Genomic DNA, 15,297 nt, shown 5'->3' on the forward strand with positions numbered 1-15,297 from the left:
GTGGCAGCATTGTTGACATGTACTTATGTTTGCTGGTTTGTCAGCTGTTGATCTGTGAAAATTTCTTTTAACAATTTCTTAATTAAATTAATCAAGAAATTCGTGCAAAATGAGTGATAGTGAGTCGGACACCAACGCAAAACAAGCGAAAAGCAGTGGTGCAAAATTTAAACTAAAAAAATTGGGCGAAATTGAAAAACTAGAGTCCGCCGAATTATGCGCCTACATATCTGAGCTGCATGAACTGCTCTTAAAAAAAGACAATAAAATAAAAAAGTACAAAGACAAATATAAAGAAATCGTAAGTATATATTGTACAGAAATATTTTAGGTTCATAACTTTTATTTAATTTACAGTTGAGACAATTAAACGACGAGAAAGAAAATAGCAACTCCGATAAACCCACTAATTCCGCAAGTATTGAGACTAATTCCCCCGCCCCCATAGATGAAAAGCCAGCTGTAGGTAAGCGCTTTAAATATGTATTTCTTTAACCAAAAATTTAACATAACAAACATTGCGGTAAAAATATTTTTTAATTTTTGCTCGCCACTGCTGCCACCAGTGCTGCACCACGTCCGGAACCATCTTCCGAGAGCATAAGTTCAAAATTTATTTTCGGACTTACCAATTTTTGCATTGCTTCGCGCAGATAAGTGTCGAAGTGCGGATGAAGTCGGTAAACGGAACCGTCTACACCGACCACGACATGTGGCTCAGCTATTTTATTTATTAAACCACTTATACCCACTGCCACCAATTTGGCAGCGCGTTTCGAAATGCATTCACAGATATATTTTAGCTTCTGACAGTCTTCCACTGAGACATTCTCCAAGCCAAGCAACTCTTTGAGTATGTTGCGGGTTTGTGGAAAAGCCGGAAAAGTATCGCTTTCAATTTCTGAAATAAACCGTGTTTCAACACAGCCTGCGTTGTCTGTGAGAATATTTGTCAAACGTTGTTTTTCACCGCTTCGCACAAATATTAAATTCTGAGTTATTGCATCGGCCAACACCAAGCGCACCAACTCACCCAAATACATGCCTGAAAAGTTGAAAATAATTGGAATTGGTTTGATAACTAAAAACTTTCCGTTCAGCTGCATTAATAATTGTGAACGAGTGCTGTATCATTAAATTATTACACAATATATTGCTACAATATGCAACACATAATTAGCTGGCCCTCACATTCACCTGATATCATTTTTTCAAACAGCTGACCGCCGCGATTCAACGAATCCTTATCAATTTTACGATCATAATCTGTGCGCACAAATTCTAGTTTTCCGCTTTCGCCAAATGCACCCCATTCCGTATTCACCAATATATTCGGCTTATCAACTTTATATTCAGGTTCCAATAAATCGGCATTTTCCACACGTTCCACATAGCACGCATTACAACCCGTACCGATAATAACCCCAATGCGACATTCTGGATTGCGATGCGCGCAGGACATTAGTGTGCCAGTGGTATCGTTTAGTAGAGCCATGACATCGATCTCCAAGTCACCTCGTCGTGCAATTGCTTCCTTTAATAAACGCCCCACATCCTCTTGCTCAACACCGTCACACCGAAAACCTTTTGTCCAACGCGTTAACAGCGCTTCTGTCAAGCCCACTTGTACGCATGGAAAAGAAAATGTAAAACCTAACGGCAAATGCTGATCATTCAATGCGTGCTCATCCACAAACTCTGCCAAACAATTAGCAATGTGATCGAAAAGTTTGGTGCCGTGTCCGGTCATCAGTTCCTTATCTACGACATATACTTTCGATTCAATCTGCGCCTCATGATGCCCCTGCAGTGAAACGCGCAAAACGCGGAAGTTAGTGCCACCCAAATCGAGCGCTAAATAATTGCCCTTCTCATCACCAGTTGGCAAATCTTGCACATATGTCATATAACACTTTATATCCGCCTGTTGGTGCGTGGCCAGCGTTAGCCCCTTCTGTATTTCACTGGTAAAACGTTTGTACAGTTCTTGTAGCTGTGAGTCGCTGATGATAAACTCTTTGAGAAAATCCTTTAATCGTTGATCCTGCATTCTCGCTGTTGGTTGTTGTTTTTAGTTTGCTTGTAGCGTATATTTTGTACTTTAAGAGCGCGCGTTTGAGCCAACTTGCACGGTAGGCGGTCGCATATATTATGAATGGTCGCTCAAAAGCCTCAAACTGCCTGCATATGCCCACTAAATGGACATGTATGTATGTATGTAATTAGTTTGTGCAAAAAAGTTCTGTTTTAAGACTTTACACAAATCTACTTGATAAGAAATCAACTTTTATTACATGCGAGTATTTGAAAATCTGTTTTCTAACGCACAGTGGTCACTTTCAGCACTAACGAAGCACATAAATAATTGTGAACAAAAAAAAAAATAAAAAGTTTCCTACAAGAAATTGATTTTGGTCCTTCATCTAAACAGTTTCCTTGATCTGAACAATTTCTTGGCATGCCAATTTCATGAAGATATCTTTTTATATAAAAAAGTTTTCCTTAAGAAAACATGCTTTTGTGCGTTTACTTTATGCTTTATACTGTGCTGTAGTGGTCCGTTCTGAAAATTTTTTTCGGTTATAGAGGCATTGCTTGTGATAAAAATACATATATAAAGGAAAATAGCAGCTATATGTTAAAGTGGTCCGATATCGGCTGTTCCGACAAAAAAGCAGCTTCTTAAGGAGAAAAGAACTTGTGCAAAATTTAAAAGCCATATCTCAAAAACTGAGGGACTAGTTCGCTTGTATACAAACAAACAGACACGGCTAACAAATTCTGCTCGTCACTCATACGTATATACATATGTTGTAATATCTACGACGTTTTCTTCTAGGTTTTACAAACTAGGTGACTATCTTAATATAACCTGTTCAGGGTATGAAAAGTTGCTGGGATTTTAGAGGCTAGTTTTTTTTATTGTCGGAAAGACTTGAACATGTTAAAAGAACACAAAAATACACAATTTATAAATTGTTAAATTACTGCTGATTTTCGTTTGTGTGTATGTGAAGTGGAGTGTTGTTGTAGTAGCGGCAGAATTCTGCCGAGTTGACAGTCCTTGGTCGGATAAAAACTCGGTACGCTCCGGTGTGAAAAAAATCTTCGATTGACCACTAAAAAATATACTTAAAAAGCTCGTGTTAAAATTTGAGACTAATCGGTTTAGCCGTTTTCGAGTAATGTTGGTGACCAACTTCGAGAACGCCATTAAAAAAGCGCGTTTAAAGTTCGCCCTTGTACTTCCAAGCGCTCTGAAACGCCTTTTCAAATGTTCGCGTAACTTCGAAAATATTCACCGGAAGGATATGAAATTTTCTGTGTGTACCCCTAAAAATATGTAAATTAAGAAAAAAATGTTTTTTTTTTTTTTTTAATTCTAACTGTATATAACCCCTTAAATCTTGGAAAGAAATCTCAAACAATTCCAACTGACAGTTCTAATTTATGCTTATTACCGTTAGGTTAGTAATTCAAACAATGTCAGTTAATTAAAGTTCGAAAAATATTATTTACAAATGCATATATCAGTTAATTAGTTTTCGAAAACCGCGCAACAGCAATTTTCTGTCAAATCACCCATTGTACAAGCTCATACTATATAATTTCTACAAATAAACAAATGTGCGCGCAATTTCTCGCCGCATTAGAAATGTTTAGTTTTGGTGTAAAATTACATGTACACACACACAAACGCCCTTTGTGCACATGCGAACAACCATATGCATGTATGTGTGGATGTACTTGCCCTCTCACACTATACAATTAATTATCTGAAAATTTGATTAGAAAAATTACGTGTAGTAATATAAGAAAGCATCCTATATTGTCAATAAAACAACGAAGAACTTGGTTTCCACAAAAACTAGAAACTATTAAGCTAACTAGAACTGATAAGGAGCGCCAAAGCAAATACATCGCATGTCGCAGTAATCTCCGGTATTGTCGTCTTCGCTGCCAGTTTTTCCCATTTGTTTGTAAATATAACAGTAAAGTGCAGTGGCAAAACAGTAGAACTAAAATTTCATCCCCAAGTTATTATAGGTTGCATTTTACTAAGACAAGTCAAGTGGCCTCGCAACATTTATTTATTTTTTTTTATTTTATTTTTTTCATTTTGTACATTTTATTTTATTTCGCAACATTTATTTATTTTTTTTTATTTTATTTTTTTCATTTTGTACAACCAACGACACACTTTGTTCATTTATATGTAATTTTGTAAATATCTAGTTTACATTAGTGCCAATAAAGATAGTGCAAGGTGTAGATATGAGCAGTTGCTTGTCGTGCTTTTGACTTTACTCTTGACATGGCAAATTCTATTTGACTTTTTTATTTTTTAACAATTTACTGCTTTAATATTTTCCTTAGAATGCAATTTCTGTATTTACTTTTGTTTTAGATAATGCTGCTGCTACCACTGTGGACAATTTTGTGGATGATATTCGTCGTGCCGCCGAACAGGCGCAAAATTTGAATGGCTTCGTCTATGAGCCCACTTCCGGTCTGTACTATGATCAGAAGACCGGCTACTATTACAATGCGGTAAGCTCAATAAATTTCGGCTATAAACGCGTAAGTGTTGCCTACGCCAGTAAAGAAGAAGAAGAGGCTTAATTAATAACACTTTTATTTTATGATATATATTTTTCTCTATTATATTATATATGTATGTACATATGTATATGTACTTTTTTCTATTATTCCACTAGGAATATGGTCTCTATTACGATGGCAATAACGGCTGCTATTACAACTACAATCAAGAGAAAAATGTTTTCGAATTCCATTCGCAAGTTCAAGCACAGCAAGTTCAGAAAGCTGCAGAGGTAAGCTCTTGACATACTATATTTTGAAGCTTTGAAAGGCCTGGTTGGCGGGCGGTTAACAAGCATAGAGTTAAGATTACTTTGATGCCACAGAAATGTCTTTAGGCACGTGCTTCGAAATCTGTGTTAATTAGTAACAGTACTTAAGTTAACAAATATGTGAGTAATTAATGGATTTTGGTGTAATTTAATTTATGTACATATATTTATTGTAGCAGAATTTTACTATTCTGCTCATTCCAATAACATGCAAAATATATAAGAAAACTTGTATTGGTATTATGACTCCAGATTTTTGGAATTCTTTTTATGCCCTTTACAAGATATATTAAGTGTGTAACACCCAGAAGAAAACGTGGGAGGCCCTTTGTATATATATTTTCTGAAGATGTAAGGAAGGACTATTCACTGTCAAAATTCTTCAGACCAATTAGTCTAATTTCCTTTCTACTAAAAAGCATGAAAAAGAGCGTGGATCATGAAATAAGGTCGAAGGCGTTGAAAATTGCAACCCTGCATGTGAACCAGCATGCTTACAGAGCAGGCAGTTCAACCAATACTGCTCTGTACCGGCAGTAAAGAGAGTTCGCTGGAAGGAGGGAAAGTGATGGTGTGAGCATTCCTAGACCTCGAAGGTGCTTTTGACGGCACGTCCCACAAGAGTGTAGCCAGGGCACTGGAGAAAAGGAATGTCGCAGCACCGGTGTGCATATGGATAGAGGCCGCACTGCGCGCCAGAATACGCGGAAGACATTGTTATTATAGCCAGACCTAATACAAAGAAGTTTAAACCTGACAGTGGTGTTGTGTTGAACATCAACCCCTTCTAGACGACCATCGTCCCGTTCACGAGAAGTAGATCCCTGCCCGGCCTCAGAAACCCTACCCTTGCGCGCAGATAGGTAGAGATGACCAACATAATCAAATGTCTTGATCTTACACAGGATTCCACTCTGCGGTAGAAGCAGCATATTGGCCAGAGCATGGTCAAAGCGACTAAGGTACTAATGGTGTGCAATCGACAAGCTGGTAAATCCTGGGGCTGCAAGCCAAGGATCATCATGATCGTGCGACCGATAATCACGTATGGGGCGGTGGCTTGGGCCTCAAAAGCTTCGCAAACTTCGGTAGGACTCCAACTATCGAAGCTGCAACGACTTGCATGCATCTGCCTCTCGACTACAATGCACACTTGTCCGAATGGGTGTACTTAAAGTCATATTCGCAGCCACACTACTTCATCAAGTAATCGAATCAAAATTAGATCAAATCCCTAATGGAGCAGGTGTGTAGAGGGCGACTGAATAGCCTAGAGGAACGTAACCAAGTACACCTCATTCGGTCAAAAAATGTATAGCCGGGAATAAACTGGCTGATAAGCTCGCCCGCTCTACAGCATCCACCAACATGGTAGGTCCTGAACTTTTCATGGCGGTGGGTCCCCGTACCTTAAAGGAGCTATTCCGCAACAAAGAAGGAATAGGCAGAGAGAAGTATTGGCAACAACTCCAAAGCATGCGCCATGCCAAGTTGCTAATGGGAGGTTACAACCTCAGCAGGCTTAAATATGTAATCAACCTCCCTAAAAACAAATTCAGACTACTTGTCGCATTCTACACCGGCCACTGCAAGCTGAAAAAGCATTTATACAACATCCTGTGTAAATTGCCGGTTCTGCGATAGGGAGCCTGAAACATCAGAACACCTACTAATAGTAGTTTTGCAGACGAAGTTTGAAGGTCCTCAAATAGGGATCACATCCTATATACAAGGTGGGTTCCAAAGTAAACAGGACTTTTTAAATCTAGCGCCACCTGGTGGCGCCATCTATATGTCGACTGCCGACTGGTTAGATTCTGCTATCTTTATCGATTGTCCACTGAGAATTTCATGACATTTCATGGTTTGGAAGTGAAGTTATTGCGTTTTAAGTGTCAGTATGTCCGTCTCTGTGTATAAAGGAGAAATTTAATTGTGAACTAATGTAGTTCGAACTAGTCCCGCTTCGGGCGGTATTTTCTGCTTGTTAATATGTATGTACCTTATGAGTTTCTGTTTGTCAAGAATTTCTAGTTGTGAACTAGTTTTTTCCGACTAGTTCACTTTTATTCAGCGATTTCTAATAGGAAGCTGGCCTTTATACCTCTAGTTTACTTCAGTCTGAATATTTCAGTAGCTAACTAGTCTTTTCCTAACTAGTTCGTTATTCTTCAGGATCTTTTCCGACTGCTTTAAGGTTAACTGCTCGCCCAACTAGTGCTAGAAATAAATATTTTTACAAAAACAAAACAAATTTTTTACTTAAGCATTAATAATTTTTATATGCATTGGGTATATTTTCTCCTCTCTTGTAGCGCAACAACGCGAGCGATAAAGATGTGCTAACGAATTATGTAAATAATTCACTTTTAAAACGTTTTTCAAAACTTAACATTAACCGAATGCGTAGCAATGCATTAGGTAAGCTTGGTAGCGTGAAATGTCGATGAAAACGCGGATTTCTTTTCTACTGTTGCAGGATGATTTCGATGCGGACGAGATGGTGGCGTTCGACGAGTTCGGCGGCGTCATAACCGATCAAGAGCGGCTGCGTAAAATCAAAGAGGAGCGACGCCAGGAGCAAGAAGAAGAACGCATGTGGCGTAAAAAGAAGAAATCGAAGAGCACAAAGGCGGCCAAGAGCGAGAAGCGTGCCAAGTCTAAGAAGCGCAAGCATAAATCGAAGAAGCGTAAACGCGCACGCAAACACAAGCACGCGTCGAGCGATTCCTCGTCCTCTGATGATGAGAGTGATGAGCAGGCAAGCAATAGGAAGAGTAAGAAGCGTGCGCGCAGGCGCAAGTCTTGTGACGTTGAGGACGGTGAGTTGTCTGAGTCCAGTATTAGCAGCAGCAGCGGAAGTGAGAGCGATAGTGAGGATAGCCGTAGCAGTGGTGATGTTGATAGGTGTGCGAAGGGAAAGGATGGCAAGGGAATTGCTACTTTTACTGGCGGTGGGCGCTTTCAAGGTTTGTTCGTGTTTTTTTTTTTTTTTTTTTAATTTAAGAAATGAAAAGAAATTCGCGTTTAAGTCCAACTTAGATGCCTTTATATTTCGAATTTTTTGAAATACAGTTCTTCATATAAAAAAGAAACTTCATCACCTTTTAGATATAGCTAAAAAGTATCCGCCTTCGCTGCGCATCATTGTGCAGGAAAGTAATTTAGAGACCCTCAAGGTTGGTAGTCTGAGCTTAATCACATATAAGGGCGGCAGTTTGGGTCGCGAAGGCAACCACGACGTCATAATACCGGATGTGAATGTGTCCAAGGTGAGTCGGCTGCATTTCCGAAACAAACAATTTAAATATTTTACAACTTGAATATTTCCCCAGTTACACATGAGGTTCCATTACGATCATAAGCGGAGTATTTACAAGTGTACCGACCTGGGCTCACGTAACGGTACCGTGCTGAACGGCACACGCATGTCAGCTTCCAAGCAAGAGAGCACTGAGTGTGATTTGGTGCACGGCAGCGTCTTGCAGATCGGTCAAACGAAGCTGTTGTGTCACGTGCACGAGGGCAACAGCACTTGCGGGTTGTGTGAGCCGGGCTTATTGATTGAGACGGCGCGTGAAAGCAACCTCACGGCAGCCAATACAACGGCACTAACTCATCGCGAACAGCTGAAGAAGCTGCAGAAGAAGTATGGCTTGGAGAAAGAGAGTGCGTGAAGAAGAGTATACTAAAAACATTTGCAGACATTTATTTCTATTTATTTGGTTGCTTCTAGAATTTGTGGAGTGCAAGCAAAATGCCGGCAGCTACAATGATCGTGCCGCAACGCGACGCATACAAGTGGGCAGCTCGACGGATGGCGAGAAAACGCAAGCCGCCTCCGTGAATACGTGAGTGGAAAGTTATTTTTAATAAGAATTAACAAAATTTTAATGAAATATCGCCCATAGTGAAATATCTTCCGACAATAAGGGCTTCAAGATGCTCTCCAAACTTGGCTGGAACAAGGGTGAGGCTTTGGGTAAAGCGAGTGATGGCTCAGGACTCTTGGAACCGGTATGTATGCTTGCCTTTTTCTTTCTCTATTCATTTTACTAAGTAGATATATGTATGTACTTTGTTTTGTCAGATCAATGTCGCATCGAATGAGGGTAAGACTGGTTTGGGCTGCGGTGCGGCTACATCCGTTAGCGTTGCACTTACAAATGCTGATAAACGCAAGATCGCGACTTGGAAGAAGACACAGGCACGCTACCAACAAACGGATATTTTCGAAGACAGCGATAGTTCTTAATACATTACATTCGTAATAATGTATGTGGCTATGTAGAGTATTTCTAATAAAGGAACTTCATTCTTATAAAAGCTATAAGCTATTTTTACGCATATATATTAAGCATGTATCACAATAAAGAGAGCTCTTAAAACTATTTTCTTCTTATCTTTATCCCTGAAACATTTGAAAAACCAAGAAAAATCTTCAACAGCTGCATGGCTATAGCCCTTCAATCGTCAAATCTGAATACGAAGGGTTTGCACTTAACAAAAAATGTTTTCCAACTAGTTTCTAGCCGGATTGTTTGGTACAAACAACCTACAAATAGAATGGATGTTACTTACGAAAATAAGTTTTTTTATTTTTTCTTTTTTGGATTTTTTTTGCTTTTTTTTTTTGTTTATTTTTGATTTCTTTTGTATTTTTTAATTTTAATTTTTTTTTGTGTTTATTTTAATCTTTTGGCGATTTTATTTTGTATTTTTTTACTTTTTTATATATGTACATAGCATTGATATCTTAAAAACACATAAAAAAGTATTTTCAACTAATTTGAGTCACCCTGTGCTCATTCAGCCGAAGTATGGCTTATATCGTTGCGCCTAAGAGATACAACACTGACACTCGTGCGTCAATTGTTCTCAGCTAAAATATTATGGGACCAAAAATAAAAAGTTAATTATACCCTGAACGGTATTTGTAACACACAGAAGAAAACGTCGGAGCAACCTATAGTATTGTATATACATACATGATTAGCGTGACGAGCTGATATTTAGCCATGTCTGTCTGTTCGACTTTTTGTCTATACGCGAACTAAATCCGGAAACGTTTTTATCTGCAAGATATCTTCATGAAATTTGGCACAGATTATCGTTCAAGGCTAAGCTACAATCTACAATCAGGTTCTTAAGATCGGAACACTATTGCATATAAAGGGTGATCCATTTCAAAGTTTCCTACTTTTTTGAAGAAAAAATGCAGAAACTTCAGATTTAATGGGGAGTGTTTAATATCATTCGAAAGAACATTCTCTGTCATTTATTTTTTGAAGATTATCCCTTTCAAATATTGTCCGCGGTTTCGTCTCAGATGGTGCATCCATTGAGTCCAGTTTTTGATGACTCGTTCGAACATTTCGACTGGTAAAGGCTTGAGTCGAAGCAGAAAAAAGTTTAACGCTGTGATATCACACAATCTTGGTGGTCAATCGACCGGCCCAAAACGTGAAATTGTCTACTCACCGAAATGATCTCTTAATAAATACATACAATGGTTGATGCGATTTGTGGGAAGGGGCGGCATCGTGTTGAAACCAAATATCGCCGAGATTACAAGCTTCAATTTCAGGCATAGTCGGTTATCATGGCGCGATAACGGTTGCCATTGACGGTTACGTTCTCACCGGCATCATTTTTGAAGAAATATGGACCGATGATTCCACCGGTTCACAAACCAAACCAAACCGTTGTTTGTTTCTGGATGAAATATCAGCGCTTGAATCTCTTCAGGTTGCTCTTCGTCCCAAATACGTAAATTTTAGTTGTTTACATACCTATTGAGCCAGAAATGAGCCTCATCGCTAAACAAAATTTGGCTCGAAAACGTCGGATCTTCTTTGAACTTTCAAGAGGCCATAGAGCAAAGCGATGTCGCTTGGGAGGGTCGAGTGGCAGTTCTTTCAGAAGCTGTATGTTGTACGCCGAATTGCTGCGAATGGCGTCTAATCGACTCTCTACGGTCTTCGTGTACACTCTCACTTACGGCGTGCTGGACGTGGTCTATTCGGTCGAATAGTATTCAATAATAAATGCTGGGTGATGGTGTTGCGATAAGTACGCTCAGTAGGCCGATTATGTTGACCATAACTCACGCGAGATCTGTCAAAATAGTACCCCCACTATCCCCCCTACAATCCCCGAACAAATTCTTCAGATCGTAACGCTAAAGCATTTAGTATAAGTTAAATATATTTTTATGCCCTTAACGTTTCTTCTTGTTTAATATTAATTTACTTACCCACGTCCTAGATCACCCAATAAAAAAATAAAGAGAACTGTGTTTCCGCTACTTTTGAGTTAATTTCTTTATTTAAATTTCTTTAATATTCGCACATAGAGAGTTGGGTTAGTTAAGTATGTTTGTATGTTTTTTTATATTTTCTTTATGTAATTAAGTGTTACATATGCATACATATATAAGTAATAATAATCATTTTCTTGCTTGCGCTAATTTAAATTACAACTTTCAACAATCAATTAAATTTCATACTAATTTATTGCGGTTAATCTATCAGTCAGTTAATTAAAATTTAATTGTTAATTAATACAATCGATATACGTGTATATATATATATATGTATGTGTGTGTAGGTTTATTTGTTCATATAACTATTGTATGTGTGTATATGCATGTGCATTAGGGTGGGTCAACAGAATTCGAATATTTCTTTCTCGCTTGGTACGCTGAAAAATTGGTCGACAGAGGCCTCTAAGACAGGCTCTTCAGCCAAGCCTCTTAATTGTAATGGAGAGGCCATCCACCTAACGGTTTTCTATTTTTTTCTTACTATCAGATGAAAAAATTTTTAGCTCGCTTACAACAACTTGAAAAAATATTTCGTTTTGTGGATTCCTGTTAGAATTAAGAGCTCATATTTGGAGAACCTCTTTTTCAGAGTACGAAGCGGTAAAAAAAATATTTTTTGACACACCCTAATTTACATACTATATTAGGGTGGGCAAAAAAAAAATTTTTTTTAATATTAAAAATTGTTTTTATTTTTTTTCTTGAATACCGTTGAATTATTAGCCGAGACGACGGAAACAAGTTTAGTAAATTTTGAGTTCTTAATAATAATATTGACAGGAGGCGCATTTTGATTTTCCATACAAATAACACAGGAATATTTTCTTATTTTATTTGGATGTTCAATTCATTTGAACAAATTATTGTATATTCATAAAAAATGGATTATTTTAGGATTTTAAGCATTATTAAGTATGTGAATTAATATAAAAAATTAAAGAATACGCTGCTGGTCTTAGGGTAGACGCGCCAACTTTTTTTTTAATAAAGTGTTGTATTTATAATCATGCTTGTTCTTATTGTACAAAACGCTTTTCTTATCAAAGTTTGAATCTTGTCTGAAAAATATTTGCTCGGTTGGTTGTTTTGTGAAAAAGTTACTGAACATTTGAAGATTCCAGAAATGTCTATGGCAATCACGTGTGTTTTCGGTTGATCATTGAAAAAGAAGCACTTTACATTTCTTTGTCTTGTGGAAACAAGTGCATTTTTTTCTATTGAGGAAGTACTAAAAATAAACAAATTAATTGTTTTCGAGCTACATTTAAAGTAAAAATGGGAAAAGCTACTATTCCCAAGAACTATTCAATCAAAACATTGCCAAACAGATAAAACGCAGCTCCAACGCCGTTGAGAGATATTTTAAGGATCCAGAGGCCTATGGAAAACACTTTAAAGGAAAACAGAAAGCTCTATCTGAACAATCAGTACGAAAAATTGTTAGTATTGCTTCAAATTCGACTAAGTCTGCAGCTAAGATTAAGGAATTAGCCGAAGGAAAAACAAGTCTTTCAAATGTTCAAGGTACAATTAGAAAACAAGAACACCAAAAGCGTTTGAAAATCAAGAAAAAACCCCATCTGATTGAAATACGCATAGAAAAATGGCTTTGATTCGTGAAAGAATAAATGACGTGGACTGTTCAATCTAGCATTTATCGATTGGCTTTTAGTTGTCTTTACTGATGAAAAACGTTTTAGTTTAAATGGCCCTGACCGCTTTTAATATTTAAGTCGCCACCACAGCCGAGAAGGTGGAGTCATGGTGTGGGGTGCCATTACGTTTTATGGAACAATTGACTTGATTTTTATCAATCAGAATTAAATTAAATTAATTAAAAATATTTTTGCAGTCCGTATGTCAAAAATTAAGTGCTTTCTTTGGACCAATTCCTTTGATTTTTCAACAAGACAATGCTCCTATTCATAACGCTCGAGTTGTAAAGTCATTTATTTAGCGTCAAAAAGTTAATGTCATGACCTGGCCATCATATTCTCCAGATCTTAACGTAATTGAAAATGTTTGGGGCTGGCTAATACGTAAGGTATACGAAGGAGGAAAGCAATATGAAGATAAGTCAACATTAATCCCTGTGTCATTATTCCTATATCATTCTATGAAGAACCGGATGTATGAAGTTATTACCAACAACGGATGAATTACTGAAATTATTTTTATTTTATTTTTAAGAAATCAAATATTAACACGGACTAAAAATTTAAGTTAAAAGAAATATTTTCGTATCAATAATTTAAAATTCAAGTGCGTCTATTCTAATGACCAAGAAAAAAGCACCTTTCTTTGAGTAGCTTTAAGAAAATGCTTGAAAACACAATTTTGTTAAATTTGGAAATTCATTTGAATATTATATTTAAAGTACCATTAATTTACCCATGTTTTTGCATATCAAATTTTTTTCAATCAACATTAAATTAATAAATATTTAAACAATTGTAATGCAACTAAACGTGCGTCTAACCTAATGATCAGCAGCGTATATATTTCACGACTTAAGGTTGGACTCTGGCGGATGAACTTTTTTTGTGGATCGTGAAATGCTCTATAAGAATAAGTCTTAACTATAGAATAATTAGTTCAAATGGAGCAGAGTATGGAAGAAGACCTGAAGAAATCCAACCGCCAACGCGCGCAACAATTGGAGCTGAGCACATTCACTTTATGGAAGATTTCGCGGAAAGATCTGGGCTTGCGAGCTTACAAAAACCAATTGTCGAAGAGGAAAAGAATACGCGACCAATTGCTCGAAATCAACATTAAATTTAAGCGTTTTATTTCTGCTTGAAAACCACATGATTAAAAAATAATAATATTAAGCGCTCAAACTTGACTTTTTCACGGTATCAAAGGAAAAAAATTAATACGAGTATATAACATATATATATATTTTTTTTTGCCCACCCTAATGTTAATGTATGTATGTAAGAGTGCTTGCATCAATAATAAATCAACACTGACATTTAATAATAATATTTATATTCATAATAATAATTAATATGATAATTAATAAGTTAATTTTTTTAATTATACACTATAGATTTGTTTAAACTACTAATTCATTTACGCTAATTAAATATGTATGGGTGTTTATGGAAATTTTATGTGTTTATGTGTATGTGTGTATGTGTGTTGATCGATTATAATTGTGTAGGTTTTATTGTGTGTTATATTGTGTGTGTGTTTATTTTAAAAGCCTCTTAAGATATGTTTTTGCTGTTGTAATTTTTAGATTTGTGGTCAAGTGTGTTTAAGTAAGTTATAAGTGGCTGCCATATACTTATATACAACGCTATATGTATGTATATATATATATGCATGAAACATATGTGTATGTGTGTGTGTTTGTGTGGGGGCGTTAAGCATTTATAAGTCGTTGTAAATCTCTAAATTGGCTAACTTATGTAATTACAGCGTCGTTAGTTATATATGCACGTCATAAACTAAGCCTTCATTCTACTACACACTATTATAAATACGTTTAAAACTGTCAATATCGATGTTTGTATGTGTATGTGTGACATTTAAACATACATTCTCTTTGGAAGTATCTAAGGACTAAGGTGGAAAACGAACAATTTGACGGGGTTACGGCACAAAAAGGAGCTTAGCGGCCAGAGCAAACACATACAGACGCACCGACAACTGCTAATGTGTGTGTGCGTGTGTATGTATGTGTGAGTGCCGCAAGTTAAGCGTTTTGGAGATATGCGCTGCTTGGAAGACAAACTAATGTTGTTTAATTTTCATATATATGTGTGTGTGTGGCTGTGCGAGTATGTATGTATGTGTGTGAGTATCTGGGTGGGTAAATTTAGTACTACTGATTTTTGCTAAAAGCCTTTTTCTTAACAACTACAAATAGATAGCCGTTCTACGCTTTATGTTTTTGTATTTTTTCCTTTTCGCTTTTGTTAAATGCCATTTTACCGTTATTCATCTTTAATGACATTCGCCAGGTGCTTTGACGTCGATGAGAAAGCCGGTGTTACAGGAGTCGCGCCGCAATTCACACCACGAGTTGTATGTGCGATTGTTGACGCCGCATATTTTGCCCTCCTCAAAGCGCAGCGACTGCAAGAG

At 37.0% G+C, this 15,297-nt stretch overlaps 3 protein-coding genes across 5 annotated transcripts in view; 1 reads left to right on the forward strand and 2 right to left on the reverse strand.

Annotated features, from left to right (window-relative positions):
- Positions 1–30: 30 nt before the first annotated feature.
- On the forward strand, positions 31–9,265 carry LOC126755303 (angiogenic factor with G patch and FHA domains 1). Of its 2 annotated transcripts, none has more exons than XM_050467770.1 (11): positions 31–301; positions 358–466; positions 4,409–4,551; positions 4,719–4,835; positions 7,190–7,228; positions 7,354–7,843; positions 7,950–8,146; positions 8,210–8,543; positions 8,611–8,725; positions 8,786–8,891; positions 8,965–9,265. In XM_050467770.1, the coding sequence occupies exons 1-11, from the start codon at positions 110–112 to the stop codon at positions 9,127–9,129; spliced, it is 2,007 nt and encodes a 668-aa protein (XP_050323727.1). In that variant the 5' UTR covers positions 31–109; the 3' UTR covers positions 9,130–9,265. The 2 variants fall into 2 exon arrangements, with proteins under 2 accessions (XP_050323727.1, XP_050323728.1); XM_050467771.1 differs by having other exon boundaries at positions 7,986–8,146.
- LOC126755304 (hexokinase type 2) lies at positions 464–2,160 on the reverse strand. Its single transcript, XM_050467772.1, has 2 exons — positions 1,198–2,160; positions 464–1,045 (listed from the first exon to the last, which is right to left on the reverse strand). Exons 1-2 carry the CDS (start codon positions 2,048–2,050, stop codon positions 537–539), a joined length of 1,362 nt encoding a protein of 453 aa, XP_050323729.1. The 5' UTR covers positions 2,051–2,160; the 3' UTR covers positions 464–536.
- Positions 9,266–11,168: 1,903 nt separating the features above from the next.
- LOC126755290 (uncharacterized) overlaps positions 11,169–15,297 on the reverse strand; it is a 78,878-nt gene continuing 74,749 nt past the window's right edge. For both annotated transcript variants that reach the window (XM_050467752.1, XM_050467751.1), the window contains exon 9: positions 11,169–15,288. In XM_050467752.1, the coding sequence (XP_050323709.1) occupies positions 15,157–15,288 (132 nt within the window). In that variant the 3' untranslated portion in view covers positions 11,169–15,156. The remainder of the gene's footprint in view (positions 15,289–15,297) is intronic.

The sequence above is a fragment of the Bactrocera neohumeralis genome, chromosome 4, assembly GCF_024586455.1.
Source record: "Bactrocera neohumeralis isolate Rockhampton chromosome 4, APGP_CSIRO_Bneo_wtdbg2-racon-allhic-juicebox.fasta_v2, whole genome shotgun sequence".
Lineage (NCBI taxonomy): Eukaryota > Metazoa > Arthropoda > Insecta > Diptera > Tephritidae > Bactrocera > Bactrocera neohumeralis.